At 39.9% G+C, this 19,377-nt stretch overlaps 2 protein-coding genes across 3 annotated transcripts in view; both read left to right on the top strand.

Annotated features, from left to right (window-relative positions):
* The first annotated feature begins 4,793 nt into the window (after nucleotides 1–4,793).
* Nucleotides 4,794–6,601, top strand: SPESP1 (sperm equatorial segment protein 1). Its single transcript, XM_051968701.1, has one exon. The coding sequence runs from the start codon at nucleotides 5,137–5,139 to the stop codon at nucleotides 6,517–6,519; it is 1,383 nt and encodes a 460-aa protein (XP_051824661.1). The 5' UTR covers nucleotides 4,794–5,136; the 3' UTR covers nucleotides 6,520–6,601.
* Nucleotides 6,602–9,702: 3,101 nt separating this feature from the next.
* The window catches only part of VAMP7 (vesicle associated membrane protein 7), a 45,546-nt gene continuing 35,871 nt past the window's right edge, over nucleotides 9,703–19,377 (top strand). The window contains exon 1 of one of the 2 annotated variants that reach the window (XM_051969210.1): nucleotides 9,703–10,001. The gene's annotated coding sequence lies outside the window, so the exon portion shown is untranslated. The remainder of the gene's footprint in view (nucleotides 10,002–19,377) is intronic. The other variant, XM_051969208.1, reaches the window with a different exon arrangement.

Raw genomic sequence — 19,377 nt, 5'->3', positions numbered from 1 at the left:
ATGGAATAGCATCCAAATTATAAAGGAGAAGCAAAACTATACCAGTGGTGGGTTTTAACCTCCCCCTCTCAGAAAAAATCAACAAGAAAGAAGTTTGACGAAATAGAGAAAGAGGAGATCAAAGAATTAGGTGTGCAAATTAAAAAGTTAAAAAAAGAACAAATTTTAAAACCCTCAATTAAATACCAAATTAGAAGTTCTGAAACTCAAGGGATAAATTAATAAAATTGAAACTAAGAAAACTATTGAACTAATTAATAAAACTAAGAATTGGTTTTATGAAAAACCCAACAAAATAGATAATAAACCTTTGGTTAATTTGATTATAAAAAGGAAAGGAAAAAACCCAAATCATCAGCATCAAAAATGAAAAGGGTGAACTTACCACCAATGAAAGAGAAATTAAAGCTATTTTTCCCAACTGTATAGCAACAAATCTGACAATCTAAAATGGGTGAATATTTACAAAAAAATATAAATTGCTCATATTAATAGAAGAAGAAATAAACTACTTAAATAGTCCCAAGCATTAAACAGACATTGATGCATTCCCTAAGGAAAAAATCTCCAGGGCCAGATGGATTTATAAGTGAATTCTGCCAGACATTTAAAGAACAATTAATTCCAATACTATGCTAACTATTTGGAAAAATAGGTAAAGAAGGAGTCCTGTCAAATTCCTTCTACAACACAAATATGGTACTGATACCTAAACCAGGAAGAGCCAAAACATAGAAAGAAAATTACAGACCAATCTCTCTAATGAATATTGATGCAAAAATTGTAAATAAAATATTAGCAAAGAGATTACAGCAAAGCAGAATAATATACTACAACCAAGTGGGATTTATACCAGGAATGCAGGGCTGGTTCAATATCAGGAAAACTCTTACCATAATTATCCATATCAATAACAAAACTAACAAAAATCATATGATAATCTCAATAGATGAAGAAAAAGCTTTTGACAAAATATAGTATCCATTCCCCTTAAAAACACTAGAGAGCATAGGGATAAAGGGGGCTTTCCTTAAAATAATAAGAAGTATTTATCTAAAACCAACAGCAAGCATTATTTGCAATGGAGAAAAGCTGAATGCATTCCCAGTAAGATCCGGAGTGAAAGGATTTCCATGATCACCACTGTTATTCAACATTGTACTAGAAATGTTGGCTTTAGCAATTATAAAAGAAAAAGAAATTAAAGAAATTAGAATAGGCAATGAGGAAATAAAACTATTACCTTTTGCAGATGATATGATGATATACTTATAGAATCCCAAAAAATCATCCAAAAACCTATTCAAAACAATGAACAGCTTTAGCAAAATTGCAGGATACAAAATAAGCTCATATAGATTATCAGCATTTCTATGTATTGCAAATAAAGCCTAGCAGCAAGAGATAGAAAGAAAAATTCCATTTAAAATAACTAAAGACTCAATTCTACCTCTAAGCCATAAAATTAGCATATCAGTGACATGAAGCACCTGATCTCTCTATCTTTTTCCTATAAATTTATCTTCTTCCTCTTGGTTCTTTGCTAAATTCTTTTGGAACTTAGCCCACTTCAATTGGCATTACAATTACAATAAACTTTGCCCCTTGGGAAAAAAAGAAAAGAAAAATAAATAAAGATAACATAAAATATTTGGGAATCTACTTGCCAAGACAAATCCAGGAACTATTTGGATATTTACTAAATACTTTCATACAAATAAAGTCAGATCTAAACAACTGGGAAAATATCAATTTTTCATGGGTAGGCTGAGCTAATATAATAAAAATGACAATTATACCCAAATGAGCTTACTTACTTATGCCATAACAATCAAACAAATCAAATTAAATATTTTATAGCGTTAAAAAATAATAACAAAATTCATCTGGAAGAACATAAGTTCAAGAATTTCAAGGCAATTAATTAAAAAAATACAAAGAAAGGTAACTTAGCCATACCAGATCTAAAACTATATTATAAAGCAACATTCATCAAAAATAAATATTGGCTAAGAAATAGAGTGGTAGATCTGTGGAATAGATTAGGTACAAAAGACACAGAAATAAATAATTATAATAATCTGATAAACCCAAAGACTGCAGCTTCTGTGATAAGAACTCACTATTTGATAAAAATTTCTGGGAAAATTAGAAAATAGTATGATAGAAACTAGGCCTTAAACAACATCTCCCCCGGTAAACCAACATAAAGTCAAAGTGGGGATATAATTTAGCTATATAAGGTGATACCATAAGCAAATTAGAAGAGCAAGGAATAGTTTATCTGTCAAATCTATGGAGAAGGGAAGAATTGATGATCAAACAAGAGATAGAGAGTATTATGAAATATAAAGTGAATAATTTTGATTGCATTAAATTTAAATGGATTTGCACAAATAAAACCAATGTAACCAAGATTAGAAGGAAAGCAGAAAGTTGGGAAATAATTTTTATAGCAACTATTTCTAATAAAGGCCTCATTTCTTAAATATAAGTCATTCCCTAATTAATAAATGTAGAGTATTATATAAGTCCATGTATAGGAAGAATCCGGTCCTGGTATTACTTGAGACTTGATCTTTCTAAGGGCGAATAATTCAAAACTTTGGCTGACCCTTAATGAATTGAAAAATATGTTGGAGATAAATTTAGAATAATCTTGATGAAGAATGAATTTGACAGGAACAAGGCATTACAATTATGCTATTTACAACTCTGTTTTGACAAATACTTTGTTATTAATAGTTAGTTATTTACTATCCTGTTATGATAAATATCTTGTTATTGTTCATTAAGATGGAGTTGAAATGTTAAAGTATGGTCTATGCATTAACCCTGGAAATTATATAGCATCATCTGGAGGTAGATGGTATTAATGTAATACTAGCTTAAAGAGTATATACACCCTGGCTCTCAGATTAATAAATGGAGATCGCAAAGCATATCTTCCTCCGAAATTCATTTCTCTCTCGGCTTTCTCTGGAGCTGAACTCCAACAGATAAATGGTCAAAGGATATGAACAGGCAGTTTTCAGATGAAAATGAAGTGATAAGTAGTGGTGGTTAGGGACTTTCAACTTCTATTAAAAATCAAAGAAGATCTTGGAGTATAATATTCCAAAAGTCAAAAGGAACAAGTTACAACCAAGAACAAATTGCCTGGCAAAGCTAAACATAAGAAAGTGGAAAAAAAAACTTTAATGAAATAGAAAGCTCTCAAGAATTTCTTATAAAACACCAGAGCTGAATAGAAACTTTGAGATATAAACATGAGTTAAGAGTAACTTAGAAAAGTAAATTCTTTTAATTCATTGGAAGAAACTATACCGTGATATAGTGCTACCATTCTAACCAGTAGAGTCAAGACAAGTCTATAAACATTTATTAAGTACCTACTATGTGCTTTTGGAAGGACAAAAAATAGTCCTGTTTTCAAGGAGTGCACAGTCTAATGAAGAAGACAGCAAGTAAACAATTACAAACAAACACGATATAGACAGAATAAATTTGAGATAATAAAGAGAAAGCACTAGCATTAGGTGAGATCTTAGTTGAAACTTGAAAAAAGCCAGGGAAGCCAAGAGGTAGAAATGAGCAGAGATGGAATTCCAGGTATAGGGGATAGCTGGTAAGAATGGATGTAGTCAGAAGATGATGAAGTATCTTGTATGAGGAGTTGCAAGGAGGTCAATATTACTGTATTTCAGATTACATTGTGAGGATGAGGTGGAGTTTAAGATGTGAGAAGACTGGAAAGGTAGGAAGGAGTCAGGTTATGAAGGACAGAGGATTGTATATGCTTTGAGGTGATAGGGAGTCAGGGGAGTTTGTTGAGTAAGAGGGGTGACATCTTCAGATTTGTGCTTTAGGAAAACCACTTAGTGGCTGAATGAAGGATGGACAGGAGAGGAGAGCATCTTGAGGCAGATAGACTTACTAGCAACTATTGTAATAGTCCAGTAATGAGATGATGAAGATCTGTACCAGGCTGGGGGTCATTTCAAAGAGAAGAGAAGGAAATGTAGATGAGAGATGTTGAGAGTGTAGAAATTCAACAGAGTCATAGATGATAAGAGCCACAAGAGTTTATCGAGTAGGGGGAGTTAGTTACACGGTCAGATTTTTCTTCAGATTTTCCTCAATTTCCTCTAAATTTTGCCAAATTTCTCCTCTCCAAATTCAAACTCTGACATCCTTTCCTTTTCCAAATCCCTCCTACTTAACCTACACCATTTACTTCTCTTTCTTACTTGTTTATTCTTCCTTGCTTTGTTTGTTCTATGGAAGCCAAAACTAGAAAGTGTGATCCTCTTATTTTAAAGAATTTTCTGTTTCTCTGTCTCTGTCTCTCTTCCTCAGCCTAGCTCTTCACTCTTCCTCTTCATCAATAAGAAAGGATTGAAATCCCAACCTGGCACATTTTGTACCTCCTTTTTAATTTCATACTTTAATTTCAATCTACAAGCATTGATGACTTTGTGCTAGACATTGTGAGCCACCCTCACTGTATGGGTTTCTGTTTCTTCGCCCTGGTGGGCTTCTTACTGTGGTCGTTATTTGTCCTTCTTTCTCGAAGAGGACCTTGACGTCAGGGAGATGACGCCATGACACGTAAATGAGAGGCTTCCTCCAGATGGAACCTCATCCTCTTGTTTTCACCTGCCCTAATTCCTCCCTGACTCCACCCCTTTCCGTGGGCCCGCCTCCTTTTGTGGCGCCATTTCCTGGATACAGTGGAACGCAGGGATCCATTTAGGATTCCAGGCGGCTGTTAAGTGGGGAGGTTCGGCACCTACAGGAATCTCCCTCCGGGAGTTGGCTGCCCTCAAGGCAAAGCAGGCTGGGAAAGGAAAGGCAGGTAGAGTCAGAGGCAAGTACAAGTCCTGCTCTGTAGAGGGGCAGGTCTCTCCAGAGGGTGGTCAGCCGGGTGCGGCAAGAAGAGCGAAGCTGCTGCTGTTTTCGAGCCCCTTCTGGTAGCAGCGGTGCCCCTAAGGGCTGCACACGCTGGGGTACCAACTGTTCAATTGGCTAAGGCTGCCAATTGGTGAAGCTGAGTACCAGTCAGTGGTCAATTGGTCCTGAGCGCTCTCTCTCGGTTCTGACCCCTGCTACGATGGCCTGAGACAGCCAGGGAAGATGAGTGCCAAAGTGGCAGTGCTTTTGGCCATGTTATGGCTCTGGCACCTACCAATCATGGCCTACCCACCACTGTGGACTCACGATGACGAGCGGGTGAACAAAGAAAACAGCATCCTGAAGCATTATGCTGAAATCCTACAGCAGATGGCCCTGGGCGTGCCAACACGGAGACCCCCTGTAAAGAAGAAAACTACTATTGTCAGTTCCACGGTGGGCAAGAAAACCAAGAAAGGCACCAAGAAGAAGAACTCAGAAGGTATTCGGAAGGATATTCTGGAGGAAATCCCAGATGTCCTGGCCTCTAAATCTCATAAATCTAACAGGACAAAGCCTCTGATGTTCCTGATGAAAGAGCAAGGCTGGCCTAAGGAAAAGCTGGAGCTTGAGAATGCCATCCGGCACACCAGGAATCAGGACACAAAAGAGCAAGAGAGGACAAGCAACAGTGCTGCCGTAGTGGCACCTGGCAACCTGGAAAACGCAAACAAGGACTATTTGGATGGGAAGAATACGAATTTGAAGGATGCCCACAGCCGTGCTTTAGAAACTTATAAATTGGATGGTGGAGATGAAGCTGAGAATTCAGAAATGAAGAAAACTGTGACCTCGACTGTGGAACTAACTGTAAAAATGGCTGGGGACCCTAACCTCCAACCCGTTAGGAAAATGCCCAAGAAGCTGAGCGTCCAACCACCTGTAAATGTAGCTCCTAAACCTGCCAAAGGGCTTTGGAAAGCATCTCAGGACTCGGCTTTGAAACTCACTGACGAAACTTCCCAACAATCGAAACCAGCTATCCCAGGGAAAGGGGTTAAACCAGGACAAATGGCTCTAGTGGCTCCATTCGCCATGAGCTACCCAGGGATACCGATGCCCGATTTAGGAACAGGGATCTTCCAGACAACAGAGGAAGACAAAGAACAATGGGGTAGAGATCAAGCAGTGGAAGATCTAATTCTGAGAAAAATCTCAGACATAAATACCGAGATAAAACATGCATTGAAAAATACAAAACACCACATAGAATTCAAAGACGATGTTGAATCTGCCCAAAAATATCTAATGCAAAGCCTTGCCTTAGTAGATAGAGAAAACACACCCAGCAATGGAAATAAACCTCAGAAGTTAATAAAAGAAAAGGATGAGAATGAAAAGCTTAGATTGTTTATTAATTTCTTATATGATTTCAGGTCTCAGCTAATTGCATTCTTAGATACTAGGAATATTCCATTTGATCTTCAAGAAAAAGCTGCTATTATATCCAATATTATAGAAGAAAAGCTTTGTGAAAATAAACAAAAAAAGGAAAATATTATTAAGGGATTATTAGAGGAAAATATAAGAATGTTGAACATGCTTAATATTACAGCAAACCCATGATTACCTTTAAATTGGATTGTCTATTTCTGAGAAGCTATTTTTTTTTCCTTAAATGTATAAGTAAAATTTCTACTGTCCAACATCTGACATCGTTGATTTATAATGTATTGTGAACAGTTTTCAGTTTCTTTAACTGTAATTTTTGTCTTCAGTAAAGTTCATAATTTTCTTTAAACGATTGAAAAATGTGTTCTTTTGCCTTTTTAAAAACTTATTTCCATTTATTCTTGAAAATACTTGGTTTAGAATCTATATTCTGAATTGGCATATTACAAATTCATTGTAGAAGTTGGGTACATATTCAGTGTTAAAAATTGCTTGTCAATCTCTTTTTTAGGGTATAGGCAATCTATTCATATCTGGGAAAGTTTATTTCAAATTTCTTATTGATTTCATCTTGATCAATGTCTTGATAAGCCAAATTACTGGTATTAAAAAGAAAAAAGATATATTCACAACAAATGGAGAAAAAATAAAAGCAACTATTAAGGGCTATTTCACGCAACTATATGCTAACAAAAATGACAATCTAAATGCAATGAATAAATATTAGTTATTAATAGTATATAGTAGTAGAATAATAGATTAATAGCATAAGAAATAGAATACTTAATAACTTTATTTTAGAAAAAGAAATCAAGCCATAAGTGAACTCCTAAAGAAAAAATATCCATGATTAGATACATTCATAAGAGAATCCTACCAAACATTTAAATTAATTCCAATACTACATCAATTTCTTGAAAAAGTAGTTAAAGAAAGGATCTTGCCTATTCCTCCCGTGTTCTTAATATCTAAACTAATGGTTCCACCGTGTCTTTGACAGCTAAACCAGGGAAATTCAAAACAGAGAAAGGCAAACTATAAACAGAGAAAGAAAAACTATAGAGAAATGTCCCTAATGAATATTGATGCAAAAAAATTAAATAAAATATTAGTAAGGAAATAGCACAATGTAACACAAATATCTCTGAGCAGGCTGGATTTATATCAAGAATGCAGGGCCAGATCAATATTAGTAAAACTATCAATATAATTGGCCATATTAACAATAACAACAAAAATCATGTTATTATTTCAACAAAAATGCAGAAAAGACATTGGACAAGGTACAATGCGCGTTCCTTTAAAAATATGAGTAATACTATAAATATAATTGGCCATAGTAACAATAACAACAAAAATCATGTGATTATTTCAATAAAAATGCAAAAAAGAGATTGGACAAGGTGCAATATGCATTCCTTTAAAAAACACAGCATAGAAATAAATGGAGCTTTCTTTAAAATTATGAGAATAAAATGGACTGTGAGACATGGGAGACACTGACACAGAACTAACCAGCATGGCATGCTAGCATCAGAGAAGATGCTGTGCTCTATGAGCAAAGCAGAATAAAACTAGCTCAAAAGAAACATGAGATGTGCAGATTTGGAGATATCTTGTACCCGAATATTCATACAGACTATCCTTGACTTGCAGTAGAGTTTTCTAAGCTAAGTGTCTTAAGTTAGACACACCATACATTGACCCAACATTATTATAATGTCATTCAGATCCTCTTCAAGCATAAAGGACAAACAACAACAAGCAGATTCTATCTAAAACCAAACACAAGCATGGTCTGTTAGGAGGAAAAATAAACTAGAAGCCTTTCCAATAAGATCAGGGGTGAAGCAGGGAGACTTATTACCATTATTACCATTACTAGTCAAAGACTTAGAAATACTAGCTATAGCAATAAGACAATAAGACAAAAAAGAAATTAAGAGGGGAAGCCTAGGCAAAGAGGAAACAAAACTGTCACTCCTAGGCTCAATTTGGCTTTGTGGAGTTGATCTCTTCTTTGGGATTTACTCTTTGGACATCTCTCAGTCCAATGTATTGGTTTTCAATGTTTTCTTCTATTCATTCATAATAACTTCAATTCCCCGGGTACCTATAGCAGGACCAAACTTTTCTTCCTGGGTAGACTGGATAGGCCCCAAAGAGCTGGAATTGACTAGGTCTTTCTCTTATTGTTCAGAGATTTCCTGGATACACTGCCTAGATGCTGCTCAAGGCCTTTCTCCTGCTGTGGTCTAGCCTCTGGATCTGCCATTGAGGCATTTTCCTGCTGCTGTTGGGACCCCCAGTTGCTCTTTAACTGGACACTGCCTGGGCCTTTGTCTTGCTGTGAGCCTCTTTCTGTAAGGCTTGAGACTTACTCCTTTATGCTGGATTCTTGCTTTTCCTGGGGCCTTCGCCTAGCCACTTGGCTCTTGCCAATGAACTCGGAGCCTGTTCTGGGTTGTTGTACGATGCTCTTAATGATCCTCGCCCAGTCTTGGCATTCAGTCCATTAACCCTGCTCCAAGATAACCATTGAATCGGAAGTACTTATCAGAAAACAAGCAAATCCCCAACCTGTTCAAGTTCAAGTTCATGGATTCTACATTCTATACTTGAGCACTAGGTACATTCACAATCCCTAACCATGGGATTTCTAAATGGCCACATCATGTTTATTGTTAATAGTTTATTGTTAATAGTGAATGTAACCTTTTGAGGGAACTCAAAGGTTTTGCCTACTCAAGGATAGTCTCAGCTGTACTTAAGAATTCCTGGGGCCAGATATGTGCTATGACTGGAAGGAATTCTGGGGTCTGGGAGAGAAGTAGACTGTTAGCCACTTAGTATTTCGTATGGAAGGGTTTATTTGCATTTATTTTCCTCCCTCCATTTCTTCCTGTCTCCCTCCCCCCTCTCCCCTCTCTCTTATTATTACACATGTTGTCCCAGACATTGACTGTAACAGCCCAGAGGACAGTGACTTTTATTTATCTTTGTATAGCACAGCACCTGGCACTTAATAAATGCTTGTTGACTGAACTGCATTGTGTGATTAAGGTTATCAGGCTCTGATCATTTACTCTATGAGACAGTGCTTTCTGTAATGCAGTGGGCAGAGTAAACAATTGGGTGACAGCTCAGAGGCTCAGCCCCTAGATCACCCAGAAAGCCAACCCACCTGAGGCCAGGGGATTGATTTTGGCCAAACAAAAGCATTTAGTCCTTTGCCAGGGCCAGTGCCTAAAGACTGCCTTTAAGACAGTCGGGCGACTGCCTCAAACTACAAGTCCCAGGATGCATTGTGACCTCAGAGAAGGCGTGGAAGGAGGACCACGCCCCCACATTTCATTTCCCAGAAGGCTGCGGGCGGAAGATCTCGAGTACCGGCTCGGAGCTGGGCTTGAGGGTCCAGCTCGCCCCGCCTCCTCCTCGGTCACTGCGTTCAGTTACAGAGGGCAGCGTCATTCGTCTGTTCGTTGGCGTGCGCGCGCAAGCAGCACCCGTGGCCTCAACCCCTATCGAGTGTACGCCCCCCCACGCGTCCACGCACGCACCCACGCAGTCCGTACGCACCTCCCTCCTTCCCCTCGGGCCCAGAGACCCTCTGCCGGCGACTGGGGCCATTCGGGCGGGCCCCTCCAGCCACCGAGGTAGGTGACTTCCCTCCTTCTCTGGCAGCCTCCGCCACCAAGAAGGCCACCCCCTCCCTTCTGTCTGCCATCTCCTCTCCCTCCTCCTTTCCTCTTCTTCCTCCTCCTCCCCCTCCCTCTCTCTCTCTACCTCTGTTTCCCCCACTTTACCCTCTTCTACTTCCCTTCCCCCTTCTCCTTTCTGCGGAGCGGGGCCTGTGGGAGGAAGGGGCGGGAAGGGGTGGAGCGCCAGGGCCGAGGTCACTTAGACCCCACCCCTTCCCGGAGCCGCCGCCTTTTCTTGCTTTAGCCACACCTGCCCGTCGGAAGGCTGGGAGCCTGAGATGCTGAAGGGAAGGGCTGTCTGTCTGTAGCTTCCCCGGATGTTATGGAGACCCCCCCCCCCATCTCTCTTTCCTTTAGCGAGTGGGCTTAAGGGGTGAGCATTGGATTAAAAAGAAAAACAAACAAGCGCGCAGAATTGGAAACGGGAAATGACTGAATCCAAGTTATGGTTTCTGAATGGCAATTGCATTGTACTGTAAAATGCGGGGGGTGCTTTCAGACTGAAATGAACAGGTCCGGGAGAAGAGTTTATACAACAGCAGCCATACTGTAAAAACAGTCAATTCTGAATGATTTAGTGACTCTGATCAACACAGTAACTGCACCACGATTGCAATCATGATGACACACGCTGGCCACCACAGAGAGAGGGTTTGATGGACTTGGAGGTCAGATCCAGGCATATTTTTGGACATGGCCAATGTGTGGATTTGTTTTTACTTAATTGTGCTTACTCCAAAAAGTTGCTGTGGCAGAAAGATGTTTTTCCTTGCAACCAATTTAGTGGTAAACCTGTCCTACTTCCATTATAAATAAACTGAACCTTAAAGTTAATAGGCCTTGCAGAATTTGTGCTTAACTGGCACAGACCTCCAAAGTGGGCACAGTATTATCTCCACACCCTCTATCTCTACTCCTTCTGGGGCAAAGATTTGTCATTGATTGAAAAAGCTGTGGTAATAAAGGAAGGAAGCCCAAGACACTGTATGCATACAGTCCTGGGCATGTAGCAGTATGAAATAGAGTCACTCACTGCCCTAAAAAGAACTTAAATTTTAATTGAGGAAACAATTCATATTGGAGAGGTGTTTTGGTCTAAGTTACTGCTGTTAGGAATGGGGCCATAAGAAAGCCGATTGAAATGTTGCCATTACACTTTAGATATTTTATTTAGTAGTACCGAAAGTTTTCAGCTGGTTTCTTTAAGCATCTGATTAAAATCAAATAAGCCCATCTAGAATTTTGCAGATAGCTGTCTATCAAAGCCCATCAGTTTCCTCCAGTTCATTCCACTTAGTTGTCCAAGTGTCCAAAGAGCAGTTCATTCATCCTTCTTTTTCTTTTTTTAAAAATCTGACAACATAGTGGATGTTGCTTTTAATACTTCAACCTTAACTAACCTGGATTTTATTTTATATTTTCTGTGAATAACATTTTTCCCAGTTAATGGAAAAACAAATTTAACATTCTTTTTTTTAAAAAAATTGAGTTCCACCTCTTTTCCATTCCTCTTCCCTCTCCTTCCTCCTCCCTGAAGTGGTAAGCAATTTGATATAAGGTTATGCATGTGTAGTCATGCAAAATAGATTTCTATATTATGTTGTGAAAAAACACAAAAATAAAGAAATGAAAAATAATATCTTTCAGTCTGCATTCAGATTCCATCATATCTTTCTCTGGAGTTGGATAGCATTTTTTCATCATGAATCTTTCGGAATTATCTTGAATAGTTGTATTGCTGAAAAAATAACTAAGTCATGCACAGTTAATCATATGATATTGCTGTTACTGTGTACAGTGTTCTCCTAGTTCTGCTTACTTCACTTTGCATCAGTTCACAGTCCATGCTTTTCAGAAATTATCCTGCTCATCATTTCTTATAGCACAGTTCCATTACAATCATATGCCACGACTTGTTCATCCATTCCTCAGTTGGACATCTCCTCAATTCCCAATTCTTTGCCACCACAACAGAGCTGCTATAAATATTTTTTGTACAAATAGATCCTTTTCATTTTTTTTTAATCTCTTTGGGATACAGACATAGTAGTTGTATTGCTTATCAAAAACAAATGCAGTTTTATAGCCCTCTAGGTATAGTTCCAGATTGCTCTCCACTAATTCCAATGGTGCATTAGTATTCCAATTTTCCTACATCTTTAGTATTTATCATTTTCCTTTTCTGTAATATTTGCCAATCTGATAGGTGTGAGTTGTTAGCTTAGGAGTTGTTTTTAATATATATTTCTCTAATCAGTAGTGATTTAGAGCATTTTTTTTCTTATGACCATAGCTTTAATTTCTTCTTCTGAAAACTGTCAGTTCATAATCCTTTGACTGTTTATGCCTTGGGGAACCAGTTCTGACCATATCATCTTTCCTCCCACCCATAAATTTTAGTGATTCCCAATCACCTCCAGGTTCAAATGCAAAATCATCTTTTTGTCTTTCAAAGTGCTTCTCTACCTGTGTCCCTTCCAGCTTTTTAATCAAATAAACATTCATTAATTACTTTCTGTGTGCCAGGCCCCTGAGCTAAGTGCCAGAGCTACAAAAAAAGGGAAAAAGGCATCCCCTACCCTCAAGGAATTTACAATCGAAATGAAGAGATAATATGCAAACAAATATGTGCAAAGCCAGCTATCCACAGGAGAAATAGGGAAAGGACTAGGATCAAGAGGGATTGGGGATGGCTTCTTGGAATTTAAAGGAAGCCAGGAAGGTCAGTAGGTAGTGGTGGAAGTGATGAGGTTTGGCTCAGGGCAGGGAGTTGTGGGAACCCCCATCTGGTCAGAAATTCATTCCTTCATAAATGAATTTATGAACCCAAAAGGTTAAATTGGCAAAAGAAGTTTATTATTAGAACTGAGAAAATCAGCTTTTGCAGGCTGACTTCCTTAGTGGCAGGTCCTGACAGAGAAGTAAAGATCTAGCAGAGAAATCCTGACAGAGAGGTGAATGGGGTCCTGTTAGGGAAAGAGGTAAGAGAGAGAAAGAGGGAGTAACACTGAAAAGAGAATGTCTTCACCGGGCAGAGGGTCGCAGCTATGCCAAGGAGAGAGAGAGGTTCCTACTTTTAGGTCTTCTGCAAGGAATGAGCCCCAAGTTGCCTCTTTTTATAATTGAAACTTTGGCTGGAGAGCAGTTTGAGTTAAGATCAGACAGAGATTTTCAGAATTGAATAGGAATTTGCCACTTGAATGAGTGTCCCTGGACTAATCTCCACCTCAGTAGAGATGGATAGAAATCTCATCTCCAGCTGGGGCTAAGTAGGAGTGGTCCTGGGACTCAACTAGTCCCACCCATATAACAGAATGAAACCGCTTTATCTTGATTGCCTGGGGCCAGTCTCTCAGGGGAGAGCTTCTCTGAGGGAGTTTCCCAAGCTTTCCCCCCAAAGTCTGAAAGAGTTTTGGGGCTCTGCTTGCCAGGAGAGCATCCTGGGCATGGGGGACAAATGGAGAGAATGCCCAAAGATAGAGGTGGAATATCCTGTTCATAGAACAACCAGGTGGCCAGAATCATCTGATCAAAAAGTACCTGTTGGAGAATAAGGTATGAGTTACGAAGGACTTTGAATGCCAAACAGCATTTTGTATTTGTTCCTGGAGGCCCTAGGTAGGGAGCCGCTGGTATTAGAAGGGGTGAAGGAAAGATTGACATGGTCAGACCTGTTTTTTAAGATGATCACTTTGACACTAAAGTAGAGAATGCACTGAGTAGAGACAGGCTTAAGCCAAGGAGATCCAGAAGCAGGCTTTTGGAATATTCCAGTAGCCTGGAATAATTGAGGCATGAGGTGATGAGAGTCTGCACTGCCAGTGTTGACAGTGTCAGAGGAAGGAAACAGGCATGTTTGAGAGATGCTCTAGAGAAGCTTTGGCAAGTTTGGATGTGGAGAATGAAGAAGTCGGGGGGATCCCCACATTTTGAGCTCTGGGGGACTAGGAGGATGGTGCTACCTTTTACAGTAATGGAGAAGGTAGAAGGGAAGAGGATTTAGGCAGAAAGATAATTGTTTTGGACATGTGTTTAGCAAGATGGCTGGCAGACATCCAATTCAAGATATCTGAGAGGCAGTTGGAGATTAAAGATTGGGGGTCAGCAGAGAGGTTGGGCAAGATAAAGATGTGAGAATGATCAGCATAGAGATGGTCGTTAGATCTATGGGAGCTGAAAAGATCTCCAAGTGAAGTAGTAGGTGGGGAGAATAGCAAGGCTATTACGATAGTCCAGGTCCTGCACCAGAGTGGTGTCAGTGTCAGAAGAGAAAAGAGCATATCTGAGAGATGTCACAGTGGACAGATACTTTGCAACAGATTAAATAAAGTGGATGAGAACCTGGACAACTCAGAGTTTAGTGGGCTCCTTAACAATAACAGAGAAGTTAGGAAGAGGGGAGACTTAAGGGGAAAGAAAATGTGTTTAGTTAAGGATATACTGACTTTAAGATGTCTTCAGGATATTCGATTCAACATATCTCCTAAGCAGGGATGCAAGTTTGCAGAGAATTAAGATGAGTAAGAGAAAAGTCACCTATTGTATAAAGCCTTCTCAATGAGTTTAGTCAGAAAAGGGGAGAGAAATATGGAAAGACGGTGGGGATGGATGGTCAAGTGAGGAATTTTTGAGGATGGGAAGGAACAGGCACATTTGTTGGAAAGCGATAGCAGACAAGAAGAGGCAGATGGGGGGGGGGGGGGAAGAGATGATGGGAGCAATTCAACCTGCTAGAGAGGACGGGTAGCATAGGATCAAGAGACCTGAAGCAGGCAGATATCTCCTTCCCAGCAGGCTATTCTAGCAGTCCAAGTGAGAAGATGAGGGTCCAAGTTGAAGAGAGTCAAGGGAGAGAAGGGGGCATATTCGAGAGAGGCTGTAGAGCTGAAATCAACAGGCCTTGGTAGCAGCTTGAATATAGGAAGAGAGAGAAAGTGAGCAGTCCAGGATGACTCTCAGGAGAATCAGAAACAACAGTGTTTGTAAAACTGGATAACAAAAACTAACCCAGGAAAAAAGTGCTGGAAAACCTAGAAAGTATTCTGGCAGAAATCAGGCTTAAACTAAAATAGTTTCACCAGTGAACTATAACCTTAATATTAATGATCATTCTATAGAATAATTAGGGGAGAAACATCTTCTACCTTTTGCACTATTTGGAGGAGATAGAGTCTTAACAAAAAGGAAGTTAGGCAATTATAAAAGATAAAATAGATAACTTTGGTTACTTAATATTGAAAAGTTCTGTACAGACAACATTAAGGTATTTAGGATAAGGGAAGTAGTTGAATGGAAAATTTTACATCCAACTTCTCTGATAAGGGATGTAAATGCTCGCTCTATGTGTATATATGCATATACATATGTACTGTGTGTGTATGTGTGTGTGTGTGTGTGCGTGTGTGTGTAGAGGCATGTAGGTGGTGCATAGAAAGAGTCCCAGGTTTGGAGTCAGGAAGATTCATCTTCCTGAGTTCAAATCCAGCCTCAAATACTTTCTGGCTGGGAGACTCCGGACAAGTCACTTCACTCTGTTTGCCTCAGTTGCTCATCATAAAATGAACTGGAGAAGAAATGGCAAAAGACTTCAGTGTCTCTGCCAAGAAAACTCCAAATGGGGTCAGAGTTGAACACAAGTGAAACAAAATTATGTAAGACTAACAGTCATCAGATAAATAAATGGTCAAAGGATGTGACCAAACAGTTCTCAAAAGGACTGCAAAGTATCCATAAACTACATAAAAGAGTGCTCCAGATCACTAATAATAAAAAAAGAAAAAGAAAACATTTATAAGATACTCACTGTGTGCCAGGTACTATGCTAAGTACTTTACAGTTATCTCATCTGATCTTCACAAGAGCCCCAGAAGGTATTATTGTTATTCACCTCCATTTTACAGATGGTTCTCTCTGAGAGCAGGTTTCTTGGGGAGGTTTTCTGGAGGCGGCTTTAGTTTCAGCTCAGAGTAATAATCACCCCAAATACAGCCAGCTGATAAATTGCAAATGTTTATTTTCTCCTTCCTTGGGCCTGAGTAGCTTTCTTAGAGGCCTCAGCTTTCCTTGGTTCCGAGAGCTCTCTTTGCTAATCTTTTCCCTCTGGCTCAACTCTGAATGTCTCCAGCCAGCACCAAGGTGAAAGTTGGAATGAATTTGACTGCCTCCAAGAGTGGGCTCTGTGTCTGGCCCTGAGAGCTTCTTGCTTATATGCTATTCACTGAGTACACACCAATCATTATATCACTGGGAAACCATTATTTGTTGTAGGATTAAATCAATGCTAAACTAGATTTAAACATTGTCTCCTCAGTTCCACTTAGTACCTTGTTTCAAGTTCTGGCCCATAACATCTCCTTGTAGGATCAGCTCAATCATACTGAACCAGACTAAAAATAGATAATTATTGTCTCTATCAACGCTAATGAGTTAACACTTTGTAAGCATTCTAACACATATACTTTCCAGCTGCTTTTTTTAAATGTGCATTTAAAATATATGTATATATAGCTATCTATCCTAACAACATTCTTCCCACATGTATTTTTTTTTTTTTTTTAGAAATTGTACTAAATCTCAGAGAAAGGGGCATTACCAACATGGGAAATCCTTTATATCATTAGATGGTGATCAATCAACTACCGTCACTATAGGCCAAGTATTCTATTAAGTGCTGGGGATGCAAAGAAAGGGGGGAAAGTCCCAGCTGTCAAGGAACTCAGTCTCAAGAGGGAGACAACATGCTAACAACCCCATGCAAACAAGATATATGCAGAATAAACAGGATAATCTCAGAAGGCACTGAGACTGAAAGAGCACCGAGAAAAATGTCTTGAAGATGGGGGGCCTGTAGTTGAGACTTACAGAACTGAGGAGACTGAGACAAAGAGGGAGAGCTCCCCATATGTCAGTTAACCCACATTTATGTGTTTACTCTGTGCTAAGCACTGGGGGTGGCCCGAAACAATTTTTCTCCTAAGGAGCTCTGAACCTACTAGAGGAGAAAATATGCAAACAACTATGTACAAACAAGCTACAGCCAGTGTAAAGGGGAGAAAATCAAGTGAGGGGGAGGTACCATTAGCATTAAGAATGTTAAGGAGCCTCCTGAACTTGTCTTCTTGAGTTGCCCTATTTTCCAGACATACTGGGCCGGAAACATGCCCTGAACGTGTCAAGGATGAACCTCCCCTAAGCTGATAGAATTTGTTATTTGCACCCCAAGCTGGACTCCCTGTGTGTCCTTGAGAGTCCAGACAGGCACCAGACTGAGAAACTCTGTGCAGCTGGGACCCTTCTATCTTCATGCTCTATCGGATCCCAAGGGAATAGAATGCTGCTTTTGCTATGGCCTTTCTCCTTCCCTTCAGGAGGGGATTGGTTCTTTCCCCCTCCCTTCTAACTTCCCCTTTTCCTTGTAACTTAAATACCCGAGATTTTCCCTGTACCACTGGATTCCCTGGTATGAGGAGTTCCCACATAAATGTGTCTTTCTCTTGTAATAAATCCAGTTGCAATGCATTTCTCGTGGACTTGTAATATATATGTTTTTGGTTAACATTAAATAGTGGCAGAAGGATCTGGAAAAGCAAGGTGGGATTTTCTCATAAAAGGTGGGATTTTAGCTAGGGAAGCCCAGGGGTGAAAATGAGGAGGGAAAGAATTCCAGATGTGGAGTATTGGCAATAAAAATACATGGAGATTACTCAAGGAAAAGCAAGGAAGCCAGGGTCACTGGGTACAGGTAATAACAATGGGGAGGTAAGAGGAGCTCAGATTATGAAGAGCTTTGAATAGCTGAGAACTTTTTATTTGATCCTGGAGGTGACAGGGAGTCACTGGAGTTGAATGAAGTGGGAGATGACATGTGAAGATCTGCTATTTGAAGAAGTTCAATTTGATAGTTGAGTAAAGAATGGAGTAGGGAGAGAGGGAGAGCCAGAGCGATTTGATACAAGGGTCTCCATTTCATATCGTTTCTTCCAACAGGTTGTCCCATTGGTCATCCCCACCCTTTCCCTTTTTTTTATTCTCTGTCTACTGGCTCCTTCCTTTCTGCCTACAAACATGCCCATGTCTCCCCCCATCCTCAAAAAATCTTCCCTTGGTCCTTCCACCCCTGCTAACTATTGTCCTAAACCTTCTGTTCTTTGTGGCTAAACTCCTAGAAAAGGCAATTTACAACAGGTGTCTCCACTTCCTCTCTTCTAACCTCCTTACAATTGGGCTTTTGACCTCATCATCCCACCCAAACTTTTCTCCAAAGTTACTGGTGATTTTAGTTGCTAAATCCAACGGCCTTTTTCTCAGTCCTCATTCTTCAACCCCTCTGTGGCTTTGGACATTGTAATCACTCTTTCCTTCTCGAGCCTCCCTTCTCTCTAGATTTCTGAGATGTCCCTCTCTTCTGGTCCTCCTCTTCCCTCTCTGACTGCTCTTTCCCAGTCCACCTTTGTTGGATCCCTTTCCAGACCTGTGTGTCCTCTAGCCACAGATGTCCTTCATGTTCTGTCCTGGGCCCTCTTCTCTTCTGCCAGAATACTTTCTAGGTTTCCCAGCACTTTTTTCCTGGGTTAGTTGTTGTTATCCAGTTTTACAAACACTATTGTTTCTGATTCTCCTGAGAGTCATCCTGGACTGCTCGCTTTCTCTCTCTTCCTATATCCAAGCTGCTACCAAGGCCTGTTGATTTCAGCTCTGCAGCCTCTCTCGAATATGCCCCCTTCTCTCCCTTGACTCTCTTCAACTTGGACCCTCATCTTCTCACTTGGACTGCTGGGAAGGAGATGTCTGCCTGCTTCAGGTCTCTTCCCTACTCCAGTCAACCACTAAAGTGATTGTGTTAACACTCTACTCAGTAAACTTCAGTGATTCTCTTATCACTTTCAGGAGTAAATACGAAATGTTCGTTTTGGCTTTCAAAGCCCTTTATAACCTCGACCGCCTCCGCCCTTTCCAGGCTTCTTACATCTCACAATCCAATGACACTGGTCTCCTGGCTGTTTCACAAACAAAATGCTCCATCTCTAGGATCTGAACATTCTGTCCGGCTCTCCCCGTGGCTGCAATGCTTTCCCTCCCTTTTGCTCCAACTTCTGACCTCCTTGGCTTCCTTTAAGTCCCAATTGATATCTTCTATAGGAAGCCTTCCCCAAGCTGTCTTAATTCCAGTGCCTTCTTTATGTTAATTATTTCCCCATGGAGCTATATATAAATTGCTTTGTATATATTGTTTGCATGTTGTCTCCCCCATTAGATTGTAATTTCCTTTAGGGCAGGCTCTTTTGTCTCTTTTTGTAACTCCAGCTCTTAGCTCAGGGCCTGACCCATAGTA

This window comes from Antechinus flavipes, chromosome X (genome assembly GCF_016432865.1).
Source record: "Antechinus flavipes isolate AdamAnt ecotype Samford, QLD, Australia chromosome X, AdamAnt_v2, whole genome shotgun sequence".
Taxonomy (NCBI): Eukaryota; Metazoa; Chordata; class Mammalia; order Dasyuromorphia; family Dasyuridae; genus Antechinus; species Antechinus flavipes.
This window is presented reverse-complemented; position numbering and strand designations above follow the sequence as displayed.

Coding starts and splice junctions, on each gene's coding strand:
- SPESP1 (XM_051968701.1), top strand. CDS start 5,137: ATGAGTGCCAAAGTGGCAGTGCTTTTGGCCATGTTATGGCTCTGGCAC.